The 24,019-nt window shown below is 35.5% G+C and overlaps 1 protein-coding gene across 4 annotated transcripts in view; it reads right to left on the bottom strand.

Moving 5' to 3' along the window:
- ANAPC10 (anaphase promoting complex subunit 10) overlaps positions 1-24,019 on the bottom strand; it is a 101,190-nt gene that overhangs the window by 74,928 nt on the left and 2,243 nt on the right. For all 4 annotated transcript variants that reach the window (XM_029955974.1, XM_029955986.1, XM_029956087.1 and 1 more), the window contains exons 2-3: positions 19,938-20,064; positions 931-1,021 (exon numbers count right to left, since the gene is read on the bottom strand). In XM_029955974.1, coding sequence (XP_029811834.1) covers positions 931-1,021; positions 19,938-20,052 — 206 coding nt within the window. In that variant the 5' untranslated portion in view covers positions 20,053-20,064. The remainder of the gene's footprint in view (positions 1-930; positions 1,022-19,937; positions 20,065-24,019) is intronic.

Below are 24,019 nucleotides of genomic sequence, written 5' to 3'. Positions count from 1 at the left end.
GCTATAATGGCCTGAGTAGTTGCAAGAGAGACCCAATAGCCCAGAAAACCTAAAATGCTTATTATCTGGCTTTTCATAAGAAACTTGCTGATGTATACCCTCAGTGAGAAAAACAAACTAAAAATACAATGCTATAAAATGGTAAAACAGATGATATAAATGGAGAAAGATAACCAAGTTACTGGTTTCCATCTATCTCAATAAATTCAAAGCAATTGAAAAACCTATGGCTATTTTCCATTCCCCAAAAAAGTAAGCTTTTCAAAACTGAAAATGTCCTTAGAAGTCCTAAGGTAAAACATTTTTTTCCAAATGGAAATACAAATTTGAGAATTATATGAATAATCTATACCTAAAATCACTAATATCACTCCAGGTGTATTCACTGTGATGCATTAAGGCATTGCATTAGGTCATAAGCAAAGCATATATTTCCAAAATAAATTATATAGAAAAGTATATTTATGAAATCTCTACATAAAAGGACCTGTGTAAAGTATTATAAACACTTTACAAAGGACAAGACAGAGGGGTGCCTGGGTGGCTCAGTCGGTTAAACGGCCGGCTTCAGCTCAGGTCACGATCTCATGGTTCGTGGGTTCGAGCCCCGTGTCGGGCTCTATGCTGACAGCCAGCTCAGAGCCTGGAGTCTGCTTCAGATTCTGTGTCTCCCTCTCTCACTGACCCTCCCCTGCTTACACTGTCTCTGTCTCTCAAAAATAAATAAAAACCATAAAAAATTAAAAAAAAAAGACAAGACAGAGTAAACTTAAAACACGATCTAAATAAGCAGAAAAATAATCTCAAGGTGTATAAAAATCTGTTAAGTGCATTTAAGTATAATTTCTATATTTCTTTAAATTATATGTAAATAAAATAGATTACTTTGTCCACTTAACCTACACAATTGAAAAATCAAAAATATATTACCTGAATTGGATGTTTACTAAATGAGGCTGGGAACCATCTGATTGCCAATAAGTTTCGAGATTGTCATCTCGTAACTGATCCACTCCAAATCCTAAAATATAAATGACAAGTTCTCATGAAAAAGAAAGAGCTATATATTCAAAATATAAAATTACCACACACATTTGTCCAGAAATGCTGATAAAGAGGATGATCAATACTCTAAACTTTAACTTAGAATTCTTCCATCTTCTTAACCAGATCTCAACTCTTAGAATATCATTTGCACACACAAAAGGTTACATAAGGCCAACTATTCTTGGTTGTTAGTTTTAATTTTTAAAGAATATCTCCTAAATATACTCTAAAGACAGCATGTCTTCAAATCCAGTTTTTTATACTTTCTACAAGGTGGTGAAAAATGATCCTCATGTCCTACAAAATCAGATTTCATTAAGTTCAAGATGCCATATATCTATCTTGTGACAAGAAAAAGGACCCTTTAGAAATATTTTCAAAAGTCACAAACATTTTGAAACCAAGTGTTCCTGATCAATATTCTGATTAGTCAAAAATTAAATCTGCCCAGAATCACATATCTAGCTATTCTAGGTAACTGAAGTAAAAATATCCTGTATTGTTTTTTGATTAAAATCATAATAGTGCATACTAATCATAGAAATAATTTAATGGTAAGGTGTGGATTTTTCAAAGATATTTATGAGAAATAGATTTAATTTACATTTTAATTTTTTGACTAAGTAGTATATTTATTATGGATCAAATTCAAAAGGTACAAAAAAGAACATGGTGGGAAGTCTCTATACACCCCCCAACCATCCACTTTCTCTCCCCAAATATAATCGATGTTATCAATTTTTTACATACTCTTTCACACATACTATACACATATACAAGCAAATGCATAATTCTTTTTTCCCCCTCTACACAAATAATGGCATATGACACATAGTTCTACACTTTGCTTTTCTTTTTCACTTAACATATCTGAAAGAATCTTCCATATCAACAATAATTAATAATAACAATAGTAGCAGCAGCAAATACCGATATCACATTTACTATGTGCCAGGCACATTCTAGGCAAATAAATATCATGTAATATTTATTTAACTCATATAATAACTCAGTTAACCCAAACAGCTCCCACATTTTTTAAAGTTTATACAATATCTCACTGTCTGGAAAGAAAACAATTATTTAACCAACCCCTCCAGGACATTTAGGCTGTTTCCAATGTTTTCCTGTTATAAACAACACTGCAAGAAACATCTACCTATCTAAAATCTTCAAATGCATATTAGTATTTCCAAAGGATGGATTTCTAGGAATAGAACCCTGGGTCATTTGAATTTTTAGTTTGATAAATATTGCCAATTTCTTTCCAAAATGCATCCTCACCAATAATAAGAACATATATTCCTTTATGTAACCAGTAAAAGTTGTGATATTCTGAAATCTTTATTAGATTTTGAAGATTTAGTATAAAAACATTAAATATCTATTTAATAAAGTTTTACATATTGATTACATATTGAAATAATTTTGGATATGTGGAAACAAATCATGAAAATTGTACTTTTTAAAATTTTAATAGGGGTACTAGTTAGTTTTAAATTACATATGTGGTTTGCATTATAAGAAGTTGGACAATACTTCTCTGTACTCATGCTAAAATGAAATCATTAAGTATTTACTAACCTGATAGGTGAAAAATTATATTTCAAACTTCCATTGATCATTTACATTTCCTCTTATAGAAAATACCTATTTATAACCTCCTATATTTTCATTGCACTTTGGTCTTTTTATTGATTTATAACTCTTTACTATATGGATAGTAATCCTATGTCTGTTCCATGTGATCCAAATATGCTCTCCCCAGTCTGAGATTTGTATCTTAAATCTTTATATGCTGCCTTTACAGTATATACCAGTGAATAAGAGAGGTTCTTCTAGAGAAAATAATTTTTGCACTGAATTCCAAGTACTAGTAAGAGTTAGCTAGGTAAAGAGGTAGAAGAGCAAGGTTAAAAACCATTCAGTAAACAGAAAAATACATAATGGCATGGAAAAGGAAAAGTGAAATCTATAGGAAACAAAGGTAGCTTTGAGGAGCTAAGGCTACACACTGGGCTGCATCAGGAAATAAACCAGAGACATATGAAAAAAGTCAGATCATACAGACTCTTATGTACTAAGATATGAAATATAAACTATCTTGAAAAATATGTCAACCTACTGAAGAATTTTTAATAGGTAAGTTATATGATCAGGAAATAATCAGATCAGGATCTTCAGATTGACTCTTCATTCTCAGGGAGGGAGAAAGCCATCCTAAGTAATCTAAATTCCGAGTGATAATGATCTGAATTCAGACAGTGACCAAGATAAATGGTATAAAATAGCTTTTGACTGCACCAAAGAAAATCTTCTTAAAATATAAAAACTGGGTTCTCCATTACTCACTCTGTTACTCTTAGATCTGTGCTGTGCCATATGGTGGCCACTAGACACATGGGACTATTGAAGAAACAGGGCTAGTTCAACTTGAGATATGCTATAAGTGCAAAATACACATTGGTTGAAGACTAATATGAAATGCAAACTATCTCATTAATATAAGTCTAGTTATATTGAATTTAAAACATATTATTACAATTAGTTGCATCCATTTCTTTATCCTTTTTTAACGTAGATACTAGAAAAATTTAAGTTACGCATGCAACTTGCATTATATGTCTACTGGACCATGCTGCCTTAGAACATGCTTCTGTTCTTTCTTTATATGTTATTTCTAAGCCTAATCCAGAATATTCAGTACTCCAATAAAATAAAAAGTTGTTTTGCTACTAATATAAAAAGTTCTTAAGTTTTAAATCCCTTTTTCTTGCCAGTTTGAGTTTCCTAAGAGGAGAACTCAATTACATGACTCATTCCTTAAGAGTTCTACTGTTAAATGTTCTATTGATTAAAAGACCTTTTGCCACATATTTTATTTTAGCTATTTGGCTAGTTTTTCTTTCTCTTTCATTTCACAGTTTTACAAGTGTGTGCTCAAAGAATTTCATAAAATGTTTTTTTTTCTTAACAAGCAAAATAAACTTTAAACAAAAAACCTGAATAACTTATCCAGAATAAGAGATGCCCTGTAACTCAAGACTCATCATTTTAAATTTCTTTCTAATCGATATTGTTTATGACACTCTAACAGTACAACTAAGTAGATACATCTCACCAAGAATTAATCAGTCTAAATCCTTACATCTGGGATTCTAAGTATGATTATCAGCTTCTAGTTCTTGAAAATATGTCTCACAAACAGAACATCTTACAAGCATCTGTTTCGTGCCAGTGCCATAAGTCATAGAGTAAACTTCTTTTCCAAAGCTTCCCATTCAGAATTATATCTGAATTCTTTGTCCAAACAGAAGAACCAAAAGACAGACTTGTGACAACTGCTTTGACAGGTATCATGATAAAGCACTCAAATGATATTAACCAGAAAAAAATTTTTTATATGATATACTGACTCTTAAGGCAGTGGTTCTCACAGTATGCTTCCTGGACCAGCAGCATCACTGCCATCTGAGAACTTACTAGGAATTCTAAACCTATTGCATCAGAAACTTTCAGCATTAATCTGTTTAGGAGCCTGTATTTTAATAAATCCTGTAAGTGATTCTGATGCATGCTAAAATTTTAGAAGTTTTATGGCAAGTCTTCTTAATCGGGGCACTAATAATAGTGTGCACTGGATAATTCTTTCAGGAGCAGGGGCTGTCCTGTGCATTATAAAATGTTTAGCAGCATCTCTGGCCTCTATCTACAAGTTGCCAGTCACAATCTTGCTCCTCCCCCCCCCAACCATCCCCTCCAGCAGTTATATCAATCAAAAACATCTGTAGATGTTACCAAATATCCCCTGGGGGCAAAATCATCCCCAAGTGAGAACTGCTGCTCTAAAGAAAAGAAAACAAGCATTTGCTTGTCGTTACTATTATTGCTGAGTAAATATCTACTCTTCTCTACCCATCCTCCATGGGAACAAAATGATTCTGCACTCCAGTCATACTGGAGCTTAATCATGACTTGTTTTGGTCAACAAAATGTAAATGAATGTGACACAAACAGAGGTTCTGAATGTGCTTGCAGGGTCAAACTTGGCCTTCTAAATGTTGGCACACCCCACTAAGACATTGTGCCTGAACACATGGAGCAGGCCTGGACCCAAGTCACAGCCTACAGCTAAACCATGGCCAAGCAAGAAATAAATTTTGTTGTTGTAATATGCCACTAAGAGATTAGGGTTGTTTGTCACAGACCATTAGTGCAGCAAGAGCTGACTAACACAACATCAATAGATGAGATACATTTATTTGAGTAGCAAAGTTTAGATTGTCTCTAGGAGTAAAACAGCCATTTTCACCTCAAGTATATCTTCTAACACAAATCCTTTCACATTTGCCAGGGTGATATTATAACGGGGACATAGGTTTTGACTCTGAAGACACAAAGATAGATAACACATGGTCTCTGTGGAGTTCATCTATCTAATACACTATCTATGCTGTGACTATTTACATCTAAACTAATTAAAAATAAAATTTAAAATGATTCCTCATCAATACTATTCACATTTAAAGTACCTCAATAGCAGGGTGCCTGAGTGGCTCAGTCAGTTGAGTGTCCGACTCTTGATTTGGCTCAAGTTGTGAACCCAGGGTTGTGGGATTGAGCCCCACATCAGGCTCCTTGCTAAGTGTGAAGCCTGCTTGAGATTCTTTCTCTCTCTCTCTCTCTCTCTCTCTCTCTCTCTCTGCACTTCTCTCCTGCTTATGCTCTCACTTAGGCTCTCTCTCTCTCTCAAATAGAAAAATAAATAAAAAATAAATTACTCAATAGCTACACATAACTAGCAGCTACCTCCACGTACAGTCCAATATGTTCTACTGGCCAGCAATGAGGAACTGAAGCAGATAAATTATGATAGAAAGTGTTATGTGCTATAATAAAGAGATGAAGAGGAAAATAACACACACAAAAAAAGTGAATGCTAAACAACACACTACTAAACCATGAATAGGTTAACAAATCAAAGAGGAAATTTAAAAATAACTGAAGACAAGGAAAATGGAAGTGCGACAGTTCAAATATTTGGGACACAGCAAAACCAGTTCTAAAAGGGAAGTTTATGGAGATACAGGTCTGCCTCAAGAAACAAGAAAAGTCTCAAGTAAACAATCTAACCTTAAACTTAAAGTAACTAAAACAGAACAACAAATAAAGCCCAAAGGTAGTAGAAGGTGAGAAATAATAAAGAACAAAGTAGAAATAAATGAAATAGACTAAAAACACAACAGAAAAGATCAATGAAACCAAGAGCTAGTTCTCTAAAAACATAAACAAAATTGACAAACTTTTAGACTTATCAAAAGGAAAAAAAGAAAGGACTCAAATAAATAAAACCAGAAATGAAAGAAGTAACAATGGACACCACAGAAATATGAAGGATTGTTAAGAAACTATTATAAAAAATTATATGCCAACAAATTGGACAACCTAGAAGAAATGGATAAAATTTCTAGAAACATTCATTCTTCTAAGACTAATTCAGAAAGAAATAGAAAATCTGAACAGACTGGTTACAAGTAATAAAATTCAAATGGTAATAAAAAAAACTCCCAACAAATGACAGTCCAGGACCAGATGGCTTCACAGATAAGTACTATCATTTAAGGAAGAGTTAATATTCTTATAAACCTATTCTCCTCAAACTACTGAAAAAAATAGAAGAGCAAAGAAAACTTCCAAATCCATTCTAAAAAGCCAGCATTACCCTGAAATCAGACCAACCTGCTACCAAAAAAAGAAAAAAGAAAATTATAGGCCAATATCCCTGATGAATATAGATGCAAAAATCCTCAATAAAATACTAGCAAATGAAATTCAATAATACATTAAAAGGATCACTGACCACAATAAACTGAGATTTATTCCAGAGATGCAAGGATTGTTTAATATTCACAAATCAATCAACATGATATACCACATTTTTAAAATGAAGAAGGGGCTCCTGGGTGGCTCAGTTGGTTGGACATCCAATTTTGGCTCAGGTCATGATCTCATGGTCCATGAGTTTGAGCTCCATGTCAGGTTCTGTGCTAACAGCTTGGCCTGAAGCCTGCTTCAGATTCTATGTCTCCCTTTCTCTGCCCCTCCCCAAGTCATGCTTGGTCTCTCAAAAATAAACAAACATTAAAAAAAAACTAAAAAAAAAAAAAAAGAAAAAAAAAACGTATGATCCTCTCAACAGATGCAGAAAAAGCATTTAGTACAGTACATTATTCATGATAAAAACTTTCAACAAAGTGAGTTTAAAGGGAACATACGTCAACATAATAAAGGCTATATATGAAAAATCCATGGCTTACATCATACTCAGTGGTGAAAAACAACTTTTCCTCTAAGATCAGGAACAAGACAAGGATATCCACACTCACTTTTATCCAACAAAATACTAGAAGTCCTAGCCACAGCAACCAAATAAGAAAAAAGAAAAGGCACCCAAATTGGTGAGGAAGAAGTAAAACTGCCACTATCTGCACATAACAAAATGCTATATGTACAAAACCTTAAAGAGGGCCAAAAACTATTAGAACTAATAATGGATTCAATAAAATTGCAAGCAAAAAATTAGTAAACAGAAATCTGTTGCATTACTAAACACTAATAAAAAAGTAGCAAAAAAAGAAATTAAGAAAAGCATCAGATTTACAATTACATCAAAAAGAATAAAATGTCTAGAAATAAATTTAACCAAAGCGTGAAAGACCTGTACTCTGAAAACTATAAGACATTGATGAAAGAAACTGAAAACAACACAAATGGAAAGATGTACCATGTTCACAGAAAGAAAAAATTAATAGTGTTAAAATGTCCATACTCCCTAAAGCAGTCTACACAGTCAGTGCAATTCCTATCAAAATGCTTATAGTATTTTTCATAGAACTAGAACAAATAATCCTAAAATTTGTATAAAATAATAAAAAGGCCTTGAATAGCCAAAGCAATCTTGAGGGGAAAAAACAAAGTTGGACGTATCTCAATCCCAGATTTTAAGCTATACTACAAAACTATAATAATCAAAACAGTACAGTACTGGACAAAAATAGACACATAGTTCAATGTAACAGGATAGAGAACCTAGAAATAAACCCACATTCATATGGTTAATTAACCTATGACAAAGGAAACAAGAATATACAATGAGGAAAAGACAGTCTCTTCAACACAGGGTGTTTTTAAAATTGGACAGCTACATGAAAAAGAATCAATCTGGACCACTTTCTTCCACCATACTAAAAAATAAACTCAAAACGGATAAAAGACTTAAATATAAGACCTAGAACCACAAATCTCCTAAAGGAAAACATAGGCAGTAATCTCTTAGATATCAGCCTCAGCAACACTTTTCTAGATATACCTTTTGAGGCAAGGGAAATAAAACAAAAATAAAATATTATGACTACATCAAAATAAAAAGCTTTTGCACAGCAAAGAAAACCATCAACAAAAAAGGTAATCTATTTAATGGGAGAAATCATTTGCAAATGATATAGCCAATAAGGGGTTAATATCCGAAATTCATAGAGAACTCACACAAATCAACATCCCCCAAAACAATCTGACTAAAAAATGGGCAGAGGACCTGAATAGACATTTTTCCAAAGAATAGTATGGAAGTTCCTCAAAAATTAAAAACAGAAATACCATATGATCCAGCAATTCTACTGCTAGGTATTTACCCAAAGAAAATTAAAACACTAATTTGAAATTATGTATGTAATTATGTATGTATGCTGTGTTTATTGCAGCATTACTTACAACAAGATATGGAAGCAACCTAAATGTCCATCAATAGACGAATGAACAAGATGTGCTATATAAGTCAATGAGTTACTTAGCCATAAAAAAGAATTAGATTTTTCCATTCATGAATACCAATGGACCTGGAGGGTATTATGCTAAGGGAAATGAGACAGAGAAAGACAAATACCATATGACTTCACCTATGAATCTAAAAAACAAAATGAATGAACAAATGAAAACAGACTTATAAAAACAGAACAAACTGGTGGTTGCCAGAAAGGGGGGCAAAATAGGTGAAGGGGATTAAGAGGTACAAATTTTTAGTTATAAAGTAAACCATGGAAATTGAGGTAAAGCATAGGGAATGTAGTCAATAATATTGTAATAATGTTGTATGGTGACAGATGGTAACTACACTTATTGTGGTGACCATCATGTAACATACAGAACTGTCTAATCATTATGGTGTATGCCTGAAATTAATATAAGATTGTATGTCAACTATACCTTAATTTAAGAAAAAATAAAGATGAAGAATTAACTAACTTCTTAATATACTCTCTTCTCTTGGCTTCTGTCCATGATCTCCCAGCCTCCTAGTTTTCCAAATAATTCAGTGACCATACCTTAGTGCCCTTTGTGGACTGTTATTTATTCCTGAGACTCTGCAAGGCCTCAACATCTTGAAGTGCCCTGAATCTTTACTCTTTTTTCTAAATACAATCTCTCCTTAGGTGAGTCAATACAGTCCCCAGGCTTAGAATATTATCAGTATATTGATAACCCTCGAAGTTTGTATCTCCAATACAAAGCTTTCCCCAGAGCTCCAAGCTTCTATAGTCAATTGCCTAATAAACACCTCAGCTAGAATGCTGATCTCAAAGCTAATGTATTTGACTCATAACTTTGTTTTGACCCAAAAACTATTTATATCCTCCCACACACTTTTTCATCTTAGGAAATAATACTTCTGAGTTATTCTGCCAGACACCTAACAGTCACTCTTGAACCTTTCCTTTCCCTTAGTAAGTCATGATTTTTCTCACCTCTAAAAATATATCCCAAAGCCGTCATTTCTCTCCATTAACAACCATTGGCCTAGTCTAAATCAACATCATCTGACATAAATTACTGTACTAGCCTTTCCTTCCCTGGTCTTCACCATTACTCTACCACCAACCATTATTCTCGGTGGCCACAGTGATTTTTTTTAAAACTCTGTATGAGATCATCTCACTTTCTTGCTTAACATCTCCAGTGGTATCTCTTTGTACTTCAAATCCAAATTATACTTCAAATCCAAATTCTACCAGCAGTCATAATCTGACCCATGTCTAATTATGTCTCCAACCTCATCTTCTACCACTTCTCCTCCTTACCCACTAGCCACTAGCCACACTAGACTTCTTTCTGAACCTCAAACATGCCAAACCATTTAGCTTAGAGCCTTCGAACTAGCTGTTTCCCGAGTCAGAGATTCTTGGCTCTTTGCACAATGGAGTCTTCCTAACATTTTGATGTCAGCACAAATTTCACTTTCCAAGATAGGCCTTTCTTGATCTATTTCTTATATTGCTGTTTATTCTCACATATTGAATAGTACATATATTGCTATTCAATGAGAAATTCACTCAATGATCACAACTGTCATTTATAGCATAAACATAAAAAGATTTATATTTAGAGACTTTTTTAAAGAAAAATAAAACTTATACAATCTAATTATGCCTCTAAAAATTAATTCATAAAAGCAATGTCTAGGTAAAAGATATAAATCAAGTGGAAAATATATCCTGGAAAATGTTCACACAGTATAGCCTCACTAAAATCCTTATTTTTCTTGGCTTGTAAAGTATCAAATACAGTCAAACATAAAGGATGTACGTATTTTTCCCCTTAATTTTGTTTCCCAATCTGGCATGAATTTAGTGCTTATGGAAATAAATTATTAAATTACTGTGATAAGACTCTGCTATAATGCTAGCAGCCACACAAATCTGACCTTTAGTTTTTTCCAGTCTCTTGAGCAGAGACTGAGAATTGTGCTGAATTGTGGAATTGTTTTGTGATGTGTCTTCAATTAAGCTGAATGTACTAAATACATTCCAACTTTAATCTGAGTGAAATATTGAACCAGTATTTCCAAAGACAGAAAAATAACTTTTCAAAGCTCTATACCACGACCACACTGTAGCAGGCAAGTAAATCTGTACCTCCAACAAATTATTATGAACATTTTGAAAGTTTATTAAAATTCTTCCATATGTCACTTTTCACCTGAATTCTTACATTCCCTTTAAATGATTTCTTTACCTCTACCCTTGCTTCACTTCAATCCAACCTCTACACTTCTCAAATATAAACAAACACTGACTGTTTTACTCTGCTACTTAAAATTTTTCAATGGCTGGATACAGTAAAGTATCAACTGTTTAACAATGGTCAGCCTCTGCCTAACTAGCTTCAGCTATGCCACTTCCCTCTGTTCTAATTTTACCTAAAATTTTTGAACGAGCTATGTTTTGTCTCAGCTGTCCGCTTCTGTGCATACTGTTTCTCTTGCCTTTATGTCCTTTTTCAGTGAAACCCTATTCTCGCTCCAGCATGTAAGAGTATCTCCATAAAGCCTTCCCTGATCTGTCAGGCAAAATCAATCACTTTGCCTTCTGAGCCACTCCTACACTGAGCCTATGCTCAGGAGAAAGCAATATGATACCACAAAACCTGACTGCCTTGAATTGCAGGATTCCCACTAATTATATAATCACTATCAAATTACTTCATCTTTCTATACTACTGTTTCCTCATTTGGAAAATGATAAAAATAATAATACATACTGCATGTACACATAAAGTATTAGAATACTTAGTAAATACTAAATAAAAGTTATAAACTATTACACTGTGTAATTCCTAGTTTAAAGCTATAATTCCTCTACTAGATTGTAAACTCCTTGATAGCCAGGATTCTATCTTTTTTATCTTTTACTCCCTAACAGTGTTATAGATTTCAACAACTGTCTGCTGCCTAAAAATGAAAAATACCTGACCATAGCAAAGCAAAAGCTAAATAATTAACCATCTCATAAATTGCTGCTTCTCATTAATAAAGAGTAGTCATTCTTTTTTTAAACTTTTACTTATTTTTGCAGAGAGAGCGCGCACGAGTGAGTGAGAGAGTGTGAGGCAGGAACACAGAGAGAGTGGGAGACACAGAATCTGAAGCAGGCTCCAGACTCCGAGCTGTCAGCACAGAGCCTGATGCAGGGCTCGAACCAAGGAACCGCGAGATCATGACCTGAGCCAGTCAGACGTTGAACTGACTGAACCACCTAGGCGCCCCCCTGTCAGTCATTCTTTATGTGTAATCATATACTGATATTTTACTGATGGGCCCAAAAGTCATGGGCCCAAAATGTATGACACAAAATGGATGAACCTCATGACTCTCATACCCAACACACTTTGTAGTGATGCCACCACTCTCCTGGCAGTGTTAGCTATTGTTCTCATCTGCACCTCCAAGATGTCAGAGCAGTGGGGCATTTTCAGGGAGCCAGGTGTGTGTTGCCCCTTGCAAACTTCATAGCATTAAAAGGATGTGAGTGGACACTAATTTATACCCCATTATTGACACAGTAAGCCACCAGTTTGAATTATGCTACTAGGTCAAATAATGAAAGGTGTTCGATTTGAACAAATTCACAGAACTATTTGATACTATAAAGAATATGGGAACTTCTGAAACAGTCTAGGATGTAGGAAGCTGGAAAAAGGCATCACTCCCATTCAAACAAGAAGAGGCTAGATAAATTAGAAACTCATAATTTTTCTTGAAAACATGAGAGCTTGAAACAACACAGCAACCCAAAAGCCTAAAATCCAAGAAGGGGCAACTCTCAGCCTCAGGAGAGAAAGGATATATAGCCTGTCCCAACTGTGGTAGGGCATGGGAGGATGGAACAATGACCAAATAAACACATAAGACATCAGGCAGAACTTTAACAAATTGCTAAAGGCCAAGTGTGGGCTGGCATAAAAATACAGCAATCATAGTAGTCCCATATATAAAGTGAACTCACATTGACTCTTAGACTCTTTTCTAAGGGCCTTCACCATATGCCTGTATAAGAGAAAGAGTCTGGGGGAGAGCAAGAGACTCAAAAGGTTACTTCAATGGTTGCATGAAGAAGGGAACTGACCACCACTGCAGAAAAGCAAAACACTCCATCCTCCTTCCCAAACCCTTCTCTCCAACAGAAGAAAGAACTTAAGCTGCTAAGGAATGAGCATCAAACCTACTGACTCCAGGACAGATACAGACCCATCCTTGCTGGGAGAAGATTAAAAGAAAAACCCCTTTATACCCGGAGTAGAGGCAAGAAACAGTCCTTCCTCTGGGGGTAGGGCAGAAAACTCCCACAAAAGACCAGCCACAGATACAAGGCAGAGTTTGGCTATCATATGTAGGAAGGACCAAAATTCTGAGAAAGCCCTACCTTGGAAGCCCGGCACATAAGGGACATCTAAGATTGAAGCTGGAACAGGAAAACAGAGAAGCCCTACCTCTCATCCCCTACACTGAGTAACAAGGTAGAGCATTCTACTGCTGAAGGCAGAGACACTCTCTGAAACAAAGAAGTACAAGGATAGGTAAAAACTGAAAGTGAAGGAGGAACATTAAAAAACTCCTCTTGAGAGGGGGGGGTCGGGCACCTGACTGGCTTAGTCAGTAGAGCTTGCAATTCTTGATCCCAGGATCGTGAGTTCAAGCCCCACGTTGGGCAAGGATCCCACTTAAAATAAAAAAGTAAAATAAAATACATTTTAAACAATGGGGTGCCTTGCTGGCCTGGTTGGTAGAATGCATCCTGGGATCCTGAGTTCAAGCCCCACAGCAAGCATGGAGCCTACTTAGAAAACAAAACAAAGACAAAAACAACTCCTCTGGTTGGAGAACACAGGCAGTAACCTCTTTGACATCAGCCATAGAAACTTCTTCCTAGATATGTCTTCTGAGGCAAGAAAAACAAAAGCATAAATAAATTATTGGTACTTCATCAAAATAAAAAGCTTCTGCACAGTGAAAGAAACCATCAACAAAACTAAAAGGCAACTAATGGAATGGAGGAATATATTTGCAAATGACATATCTGGTAAAGGGTTAGTATCCAAAATATATAAAGAACTTGTAGGGGGTCTGGGTGGTTCATTTGGATAAGCATCTGACTCTTGGTTTCAGTTTAGGTCATGATCTCACGGTTCGTGGGTTCAAGCCCCACTTTGGGCTCTGTGCTGGCAGTACGGAATCTGCTTATGATTCTCTTTTCCTCCCTTTCTGCCCCTCCCCTACTCACCTGCTCTCTCTCTCACTCTCTCCCTCAATGTAAATCAATAAAACCTTAAAAAAAAAACTTGTAAAACTCAACACCCCAAAAATGAATAATCCAATTAAAATGAGCAAAAGACATCCAGATGGTCAATAGACACATGAAAAGTTGCTCAGCATCATTGATCATCAGGGAAATACAAACCAAAACTACAATGAGATATCACCTGTTAAAATGGCTAAAATCAACAACAGAAGAAATGACAGATGTTGGCAAGGATGTGGAGAAAGGGGAGGCCTTTTGCACTGTTGGTGGGAATGCAAGCTTGTACACTCACTCTGGAAAACAGTATAGAGGTTCCTCAAAAAGTTAACAGTGGAACTACCTTTTGATGTAGCAATTGCATTACTAGGTATTTAGTAATGCAATTATAAAATAAAATAATACCCTTCAGCAGGATACTTTCAATTTCTGTGCTGACAGCTCAGAGCCTGGAGACTGCTTCGAATTCTGTATCTCTTCTCTGTCTGCCCCTCCCCTGCTCACGCTCTGTCTCTCTCTCTTAAAAACAAAGATTAAAAAAAAAAAAGAAATCGTTAGGGAAACCACTCAAAAATATCCAAAAGGATGTATAACCAATATCTTAATAGTAGAGGTAACACAGAATCATAAAAAAATACTGAATTTATCCAAAAACAGATAGAAAAAAAGAGGAAAAATAACATCAATAGAAAAAAAAGAAAAAGAAAAATCCCAGGCGAGTAGTTTTAAATCTAATTACATCAATAAGTAATGAATAATCATAAATAAACGATAAACATTAAATGACTTATAATGAAAAGATGAAGAATATCACATTAAATTAAAAACCAAGGGGTCCCTGGGTGGCTGAGTCAGTTAAGTGTCTGATTCTTGATTTCAGCTCATGTCATGATCTCATGGTTCATGAGATCAAACCCCACATCAGGCTCTACACTGACAGCGCACAGGTTTAAATAAATTAAAAACTAAGACCTAGTGTTGTCTATAAGAAATCCCTTCAAATATAAAGATATATATATAGTTTAAAAGGAAAAGGAAAAACATCCAGCTTCCCGTCTGACATTAAAGAGGTCGGAAATGTACTGTCATCCTCACTATAGCAATGAAAAAAAGCCAAACCTACTGAAAATTAATACTACTTCTTAGGTCCAAAAGAGAATTGAGGTCACAGGGCAAACCACCACTGAGAAAACTGAAAAAAACAAAAACAAAAACAGAATCATAGCTTACCAGAAGTAGCAAATGCTAGTGGAGGAAGTAACTGGTAGGAAAACTTAAAGAGTAATTGACTATTTGCTGGCAACTAAGTGTGAACTAGGTTGAGAAATAAAAACTTTTAGAAGCTCAACCTGAGGAAGAGCTCTATGTTTCATGGATTTTACCTCTAGGAGCCCTACCAGATTCCCTTTAAGGTAAAGATCAAAGGAAATTCCCCAGTGCTTCCTGCAGAAGTAGGGGAAAAGTAATCATTGTGAAATACACCCAGAGCATTCTGCTCTCCTTAGTAAAGATCTATCTTCTAGGAAAACTGTTTTCAAATCTAACCAACATGAGTTTTATTAGAGCCTACCCAACTCCAGACTCCTGTAGCCTTCCTGTCTTCCACATAAATGAGGGGTAGGTAAAGCTGAGAAGCACCTGTAAAGGTCATAGCCATGGACACAGACCTACAAAAGACTAAGATCTAGTCACAGGACTATAGAACACTTCTGTTCCCCCTACAAGTGACCATCATATCAGCAGGGCTCCTATATAATACCAGGAGATTACAATTCAAAGAACTGTGAGCTTCGACTCCATTTACTGAGTCTCTGGGGAAGTCCAAAAATAACAAGGAAAACAAAAACAAGGACACCTAAAGAATTTTAAATTCTGAATCTTAGCCTTTATCCATCAGGCATTAAATAGGTAAGGATATAGTTGAACTGAATAGCACCATCAATCAGCTTGATCAAATTGACACCCGCTGATTAGTTTATCAGGTAACAACAGAATATGCAAGCTTCTCAAGAATACACAATTCCTGTCATGCTCATGTGTAACATTCACAAAGATGGACCACATTCTGGCCTATAAACTATACATAAAAATTTTAAAGAATAGATATCATACAAAATAGGATCTCAAACCACAACAGAATTAAACTAGAAATCACTAACAGATAACTGGAAAATCTCAAAATATTTGGAGATTGAACAACATATGAATCAAGAAAAAGTATGAAAAGAAACGGAAATATCTGAAACGGAATGAAAATGAAAATAAAAGTTACCAAAAAATTATAGAATGCAGTAAGAGCAGTGCTTACAGAGAAACTTATAGCATGGAGTATGCACATTAGAAAAGAAGAGAGATTTAGAATCCGTAATCTAAGCTTTTACCTTAAAAACCAAGAAAAAGAAAAGCAAAAACAGGAAAATTAATAGAGAAAAAGTCACTGAAACCACAAGCTGGTTCTTTAAAAGGTCAATAAAAATCAATAAACCTCCAGCCAGGCTAACCAAGAAAAACAGGCAGAAGACACAAATTACTGGTATCCTTAACAAAAGAGGGGTCATGCCTACCAATCACATGGATAACAAAAAGGAAACTAAAAGAGTATTATAAACAATTCTATGCCCACAAATTTAAACAAGTCATAAATAAAACCACTTCTTTGAAAGACACAATCTAACAAAAGTCACACAAGGAGAAATAGATCATCTGAATAGATCTATATCTACTATAGAAATTGAATAAAAAATTAATAATCTTCCAAAAGAAATCACCTGGGCCAAATGGTTTCACTGATAACTTCTATCAAACATGTAAAGAAGAAATAATACTAACTCTCTACACTCTTATCCAGAAAATAGAAGAGAAAATATTTCCTAACTCACTCTAAGAGGGCAGCATTACCCTAATACCAAAACCAGACAAAGGCATTCAAAGAAAGTTAAAGAACAGTATCTCTCACAAACACAGATGCAAAACTCCTCAAGAAAATATAAGCAAAAGGAAACCATGTATAAAAAGAATTATAAACCAAAACTAAGTGGGATTTATTCTGTGCATGGAAAGCTGGTTCGACATTCCAAAATCAATTCATGTAATCCACCATATCAACAGGCAAAAGGGAAAATAAACATGATCATATCAACAGATAGAGAAAAAGCATCAGACAAAATACAACACCCATTCAACATGAAATCTACCAACAAACTAGGACTACAAAGGAACTTCCTCAACCTTACGTATCTATGAAAAAATCAACAGCTAACACCATACTTAATAGTGAGAAATTAAGAGTTTCCTTACTGTGATCAAAAATAAGACAAGGATGTCTCTTCTTACCATTCCCATGCAATGTTATAGAGGAAGTCTTAGCTAACACAATAAGACAGGAAAAGGAAATAAAAGGTATAGATTGGAAAAGAAGAAATAAAAACAAATTCTACTCCTACAAATTCTACAGAATTTTAATCCTAACAATTTACCCCCCCCAAAAATGAAACGTATGTCCACACAAAAATGTGTCATGAATGCTTATAGCAGCTTATCCTAATCACCAAATATGACAAGTAATTTTAGTTAACTATTGCTGCATAACAATTACCACCAAAACTTAGCAGCTTAAAACTCACAGTTTCTATGAGACAGAAATTGGGGAGGAACTTGATTGAGCACTTCGGTTCAGGAATGTTCAGAAGTGTGCAGTCAACTTATCTGAACCAATGATCATCTGAAGTCTTTTCTGGGGCTGGAGGATCCATAAGAGAGCTTGCTCACATGGCTGTTGACAAGAAGCCTAGGTTCCTCATTGGCTACTGTCAGAAGGCCAAGGTTCCTTGCCACCCAAACCCCTTCACCAGACCTCCTGTTTCCTCACAAAATGGCAGGTGACTTCCCCGAGTGAATGATCAAAACAAGAACAAGGCACAGTCACAATGTCTTTTTCCAATCTAATCTCAGAAGCCACATACTATCACCTCTGCCATGTTCTACCCGTTCCAGAGACCAATCCTGACACACTGCAGAAGTCAACAGAAAGCATGAATACCAGACAAGGATCACTGGGACCAAACAGAAGCTGGCTACCACAAACCTAAATGTCCACTAACTGGTGAAGAGATCAACATAGTATAACCATACAGTGGCACAGTAATCAGCAATAAAAAGGAACAAACTACTGATACATGAAACAGCTTGAAAAACTCACAAATGCTAAGTGAAAGAGCCAGACCCAAAAAGCTTCCTACAGTGTGATTACACTTACAGGACATTCTGGGAAAGGCATTACTAAAGGGATACAAAACAGATCAAAGGAGGTCAGGAGCTGGGAAGGGGGCAGAAGACTGACTACAAAGGGGCATGAGGGAATTACTTTGCATAATGGAAATACTCTATATTTGATTGTGATGACTGTATGAATTTGTTAAAATTCATACAACTATACACCTAAAAAGGGTAAGTTTTATTGTAAATAAATTATACCTCAAAAATTACTTAGAAAGGAATCCTAAAGGGAAACAAGGCACTTGGTTGGGAATATTGCACACCTACTGTAGTTCCAGGTGTACCAAAGTCTTTATGTGTAAGTAACAAGTTTCCAAAGGAAACTTTGGAAAATGTTAGTAAACCAATAAAATTATAATTAATGTTCCTCAAGCTAAAAAACATTCTCTGAGCTTAAGTCTACAGCTTGAAAATGCCCAGCAAATTACAAGTTAGATGAGAAAACATAAACATGTATCCTGACATATCCTGGCAAAAGTCTTGAACTTCAAGAATACAAAAATTTAGGGGCTTCCAGGTGGCTCAGTTGGTTGAAGATCTGACTTTGGCTCAGGTCATGATCTCATGGTTCGTGGGTTTGAACCTCGCATCAGGCTCTGTGCTGACAGCTGAGGGCCTGGAGCCTGCTTCAAATTCTGTGTCTCCCTCTCTCTCTGCCCCTCACCCACCTTCTTGGATGCACGCACTCTCTCTCTCTCAAAAATAAACAAAGATTAAAAAAAAAAAGAATAGAAAAGCTTAAATGCTTCAAGAAAGAAAGAACAAATTTACTTAGAAAAAAAGAGAGACAAGCATAGGTCTTCTTATTTGCAACAAAAAGGAATGATGAAATTATACGTCAAAATTTTGAGAAAAGGACCACCACCCCAAATTCTACCCCAATAAAGAGTAAAGCCAAAAATAAAACTTTTTAAAAGAAAAAGGGGTGCCTGGGCAGCTCACTTGGTTGCACATCTGACTTTTGATTTCAGCTCAGGTCATGGTCTCAACAGTGTGAATTTGAGCTCTGCATCAGGCTCTATGCTGACAGTGCAGAGCCTGCTTCAGATTCTCTCTCTCCCTCTCTCTCTGCCCACACCACTCAAGTGCACGCTCTCTCTCTCTCTCGCTCAGAAATAAACTTAAAAAATAAAACATAAACCCTTTAAAAAAGAGAAAAATAAAGTTATCTAGGAATATGCAATGACTCAAAAAATGTTATCACCCACTTATCCCATCTAGAAAGACAGCCACAAAAAATTGCTCACCAAATAACTAAATCATTACAGAGATAGAGGATAAAAGAAGAGACCTTATGAAACATTGAATTTTAAAGTGGAATTAGTAAAGCAACTGACAAAAGATATATAACAAATGAAAACTCAATTTATTTTAAAATTAAAATAAACCAGCTAAACAAAAAAGAATATTAAAGTCAGTCCAGTGTACAAGGAAATTATAAGTAGTTACCACAAACAACTTTTTGGGTTTTGCTTTGTTTTGTTTTACCTGGTTTGCACGATGAGAGTGACCAAACAGCTTGTGACCCAATTTCCCGTACTGTTCCAGTCCTCTCCAGCTGCTTAGGGTCAGCACCAGGAGGTGTCTTGTTTGGTGTGGTCATGTTAAATATATTCTATGAAGAAAACAAGAATATCCACATTATACCAGGAGTTGAGCATCTTCCTACAAATGGTAAACATTAAAAATTAGTAACAAAATATATCACTACTCCTGATATTAATCATCTGTTTCTCAAATGAAGTTAACAAAACTCAATCACTATAATTAAATCTTGGGAATTCAGTTTTTGTTGCTAAAATATAATATATTATGATTTATAAGATATGCAAGACAGTAGAGTATAATAGTCAAAAGGCCACAGGATCAAGCTTTAACTTTACCGTCTCCTTTAACTAGCCTAGATGTCAGGTAGGTATGAGCTTTATTTCCTTACCTATAAAAGGAGTTGGCTTGATCTATAATTCTACAATGCTATACAATTCTCTGCCTCTACAATTCTTTTTTTAAAAGGTTTATTTTTAAGTACCCTCTACACCCAATGTTGGGCTCAAACGCACAATCCAGAGATAAAGAGTCACCAACTAAGCCAGCCAGGTAGCCCTCTGAGTAAAAATTTTTAATTCAAATGAATTACTTTCTTTAGAGAAGTTAAACGGAAATATCCTTATTCCAGGAATATGTAAATAGTTTCCCATTTTTTATTTATCGAATGTAAATTTGCTTTAATAATTTATCTTTTTATTAAAGTATAATTAACATACAGTGTTATATTAGTCCCAAGTGTAGACATAATGATTCAACAATTCTATATACTCCCCATGCTCATTATTGTAGGTTTACTCTTAATACCCTTGATGTCTCACCCATCCTCCCATCCACCTCCCTCTAGCAACCACCTGTTTTTTCTGTTTTGCTTCTTAAATTCCACACATGAGTGAAATCATATGGTATTTGTCTTTCTCTATAAGACTCATTTCATTTAGCCTTATACCCTCTAGGTCCATCCATGTTCTTGCAAATGGCAAGACCACTTTCTTTATTATGGCTAGTATTTCATCGTGTGTGTATTTATTTATCTATGTATCTATCTGTGTGTGTGTGTGTGTGTGTGTGTGTGTGTACTACATCTTCCTTATCCATTCATCTGCTGATGGACATTTGTGTTGCTTCCACATCTTGGCTATGATAAACAATGCTGCAGGGAACACTGGGGTGCATATATCCTTTCTAATTAGTATTTTTGTTTTCTTTGGATAACTTACCTAGTAGTGGAATTACTGGATTATATGGTGATTCTATTTTTAATTTTTTGAAGACCCTCCATACTATTTTCCACAGTGGTTACACCAATTTGCATTCCCTCCAACAAGGCACAAGGGTTTCTTTTTCTCCAGCATCCTTGCTAACTCTTATTTCTTTTCTTTTCGATTCTAGTCATTCTGACACACATAAGGTGATATCTCACAACAGATACATGAAAAGATACTCAACATCATTAATCGTCAGAGAAATGCAAACAAAACCACAATGAAATATTGGTCTTCACTTTAAATAATCCATTAGATAGAATCCACAAAAACAATTGAACAGATCAATGAATCCAAGAGTTGGTTTTTTGAAAAAAATAAAAATGATAAACCTCTAGCTAGGCTGCTCAGAAAGAAAAGAGAGAACACTCAAATAGACAAAATCATGAAGGAAAATGGATCTATTACAACAGATCCCTCGGATATACAAGCAATAATCACAGATTACTATGAAAACTTATATGCCAACAAACTAAACAATCTAGAAGAAATGGACAAATTCCTAAATGCACATGCACTACCAAAATTCAAACGGTAAGAGAGAGAAAATCTGAACAGACCCATAACCAGTGAAGAAATCAAATCAGTTATCAAAAATCTCCCAATGAATAAAAGCCCAGGGCTGGATGGATTCCCAGGGGAATTCTACCAAACATTTAAAGCAGAGTTAACACAGAGCCTTCTCAAGATATTCCAAAAAACAGAAATGAAGGAAGACTTCTGGACTCATTCTACGAAGCATGTATCACTTTGATTCCTAAGCCAGACAGAGACCCAACCAAAAAAAGAGAACTACAGGCCAATATCCTTAATGAATATGGATGCCAAAATATTCAAGATACTAGCAAATTGACTTCAACAGCATATAAAAAGAATTATCCATTATGATCAAGTGCAATTCATTCCTGGGTTACAGGGCTGGTTCAATATTCGCAAATACTTCAATGTGATACATCACAGTAACAAAAGAAAAGAAAAAAACCATATGATCCTGTCGATAGATGCAGCAAAAGCATTTGACAAAATACAACATCCCTTCATGATAAAAACCCTCGAGAAAGTTGGGATAGAAGCAACTCACTTAAACATCATAAAAGCCATTTATGAAAAGCCCACAGCTAATGTTATCCTCAATGGGGAAAAACTGAGAGCTTTCCTCCTGAGATCAGGAACTCCACAGGGATGTCCACTGTCACCACTGTTGTTTAACATAGTGCTGGAAGTCCTAGCATCAGCAATCAGACAACAAAAGGAAATAAAAGGCATCAGAATTGGCAAAGAAGAAGTCAAACTTTCACTTTTTTCAGATGACATGATCCTCTACATGGAAAACCCAATCGACTCCACCAGAAGCCTTCTAGAACTGATCAACGAACTCAGTAAAGTTGCAGGATACAAAATCAATGTACAGAAATCGATTACATTCTTATAGACCAAAAATAAAGCAACAGAAAGAGAAATCAAGAAATAGATCCCATACACAATTGCACGAAAAATCATAAAATACCTAGGAATAAACCTAACCAAAGATGTAAAAGACCTGTATGCTGAAAACTATAGAAGACTTATGACGGAAATTGAAGACGACACAAAGAAATGGAAAAACATTCTGTACTCATGGGTTGGAAGAATAAATATTGTTAAAATGTCATTATTACCCAAAGCAATTTACACATTCAATGCAATCCCTATCAAAGTTGCACCAACATTCTTCTCAAAGCTAGAACAAACTATCTTAAAATTAGTATGGAACCACAAAAAAACCCGAATAGCCAAAGTAATATTGAAGAAGAAAACCAAAACGGGAGGCATCACAATCCCAGACTTTAGCCTCTACTACAAAGCTGTCATCATCAAGACACCATGGTGCTGGCACAAAAACAGCCACATGGGCCAATGGAATAGAACAGAGAGCCCAGAACTGGACCCACAAGTGTATGGCCAATTAATCTTTGACAAAACAGGCACGAGTATCCAATGGAAAAAAGACAGCCTCTTCCACAGGTGGTGTTGGGAGAGCTGGACAGCAACATGTAGAAGAATGAAGTTAGACCACTTTCTTATACCATTCACAAAAATAAACTCAAAATGGATAAAGGAACTGAATATGAGACAGGAAACCATCAAAACCCTAGAGAAGAAAGCAGGAAATAGCCTCCTTGACCTCAATCACAGCAATTTCCTCCTCAACACATCCCCAAAGGCAAGGGAATCAAGAACAAAAATGGGACCTCATCAAGATAAAAACCTTCTGCAATGTAAAGGAAAAGATCAAAAAAATAGGCAACCGACAGATTGGGAAAAGATAGTGGCAAATGGCATATCAGATAAAGGACTAGTATCCAAAATCTACAAGGAACTCACTAAACTCCATACACAAAAAACGAATAATCCACTGAAGAAATGGGCAGAAGACCTGAACAGCCACTTCTCCAAAGAGGACATCCAGATGGTCAACAGGCACATGAAATGATGCTCAGCATCACTCATCATCAGGGAAATACAAATCAAAACCACACTGAGATACCACCTCACACCACACAAAGTGGCTAAAATGAGCAAATCAAGAGACTATAGATGCTGGCGAGGGTGTGGAGAGACAGGCACCCTCCTACACTGTTGGTGGGAATGTAAACTGGTGCAGCCACTCTGGAAAACAGTATGGAGGTTCCTCAAAAAACTATGGATAGAACTTCCCTATGACCCAGCAATAGCACTGCTAGGGATTTACCCAAAGGATACAGAAGTGCTGATGCATAG

This window comes from Suricata suricatta, chromosome 1 (genome assembly GCF_006229205.1).
Source record: "Suricata suricatta isolate VVHF042 chromosome 1, meerkat_22Aug2017_6uvM2_HiC, whole genome shotgun sequence".
Taxonomy (NCBI): Eukaryota; Metazoa; Chordata; class Mammalia; order Carnivora; family Herpestidae; genus Suricata; species Suricata suricatta.
Note: the sequence above shows the minus strand (reverse complement) of the source record. Positions and strands in the feature narration are given on the sequence as shown.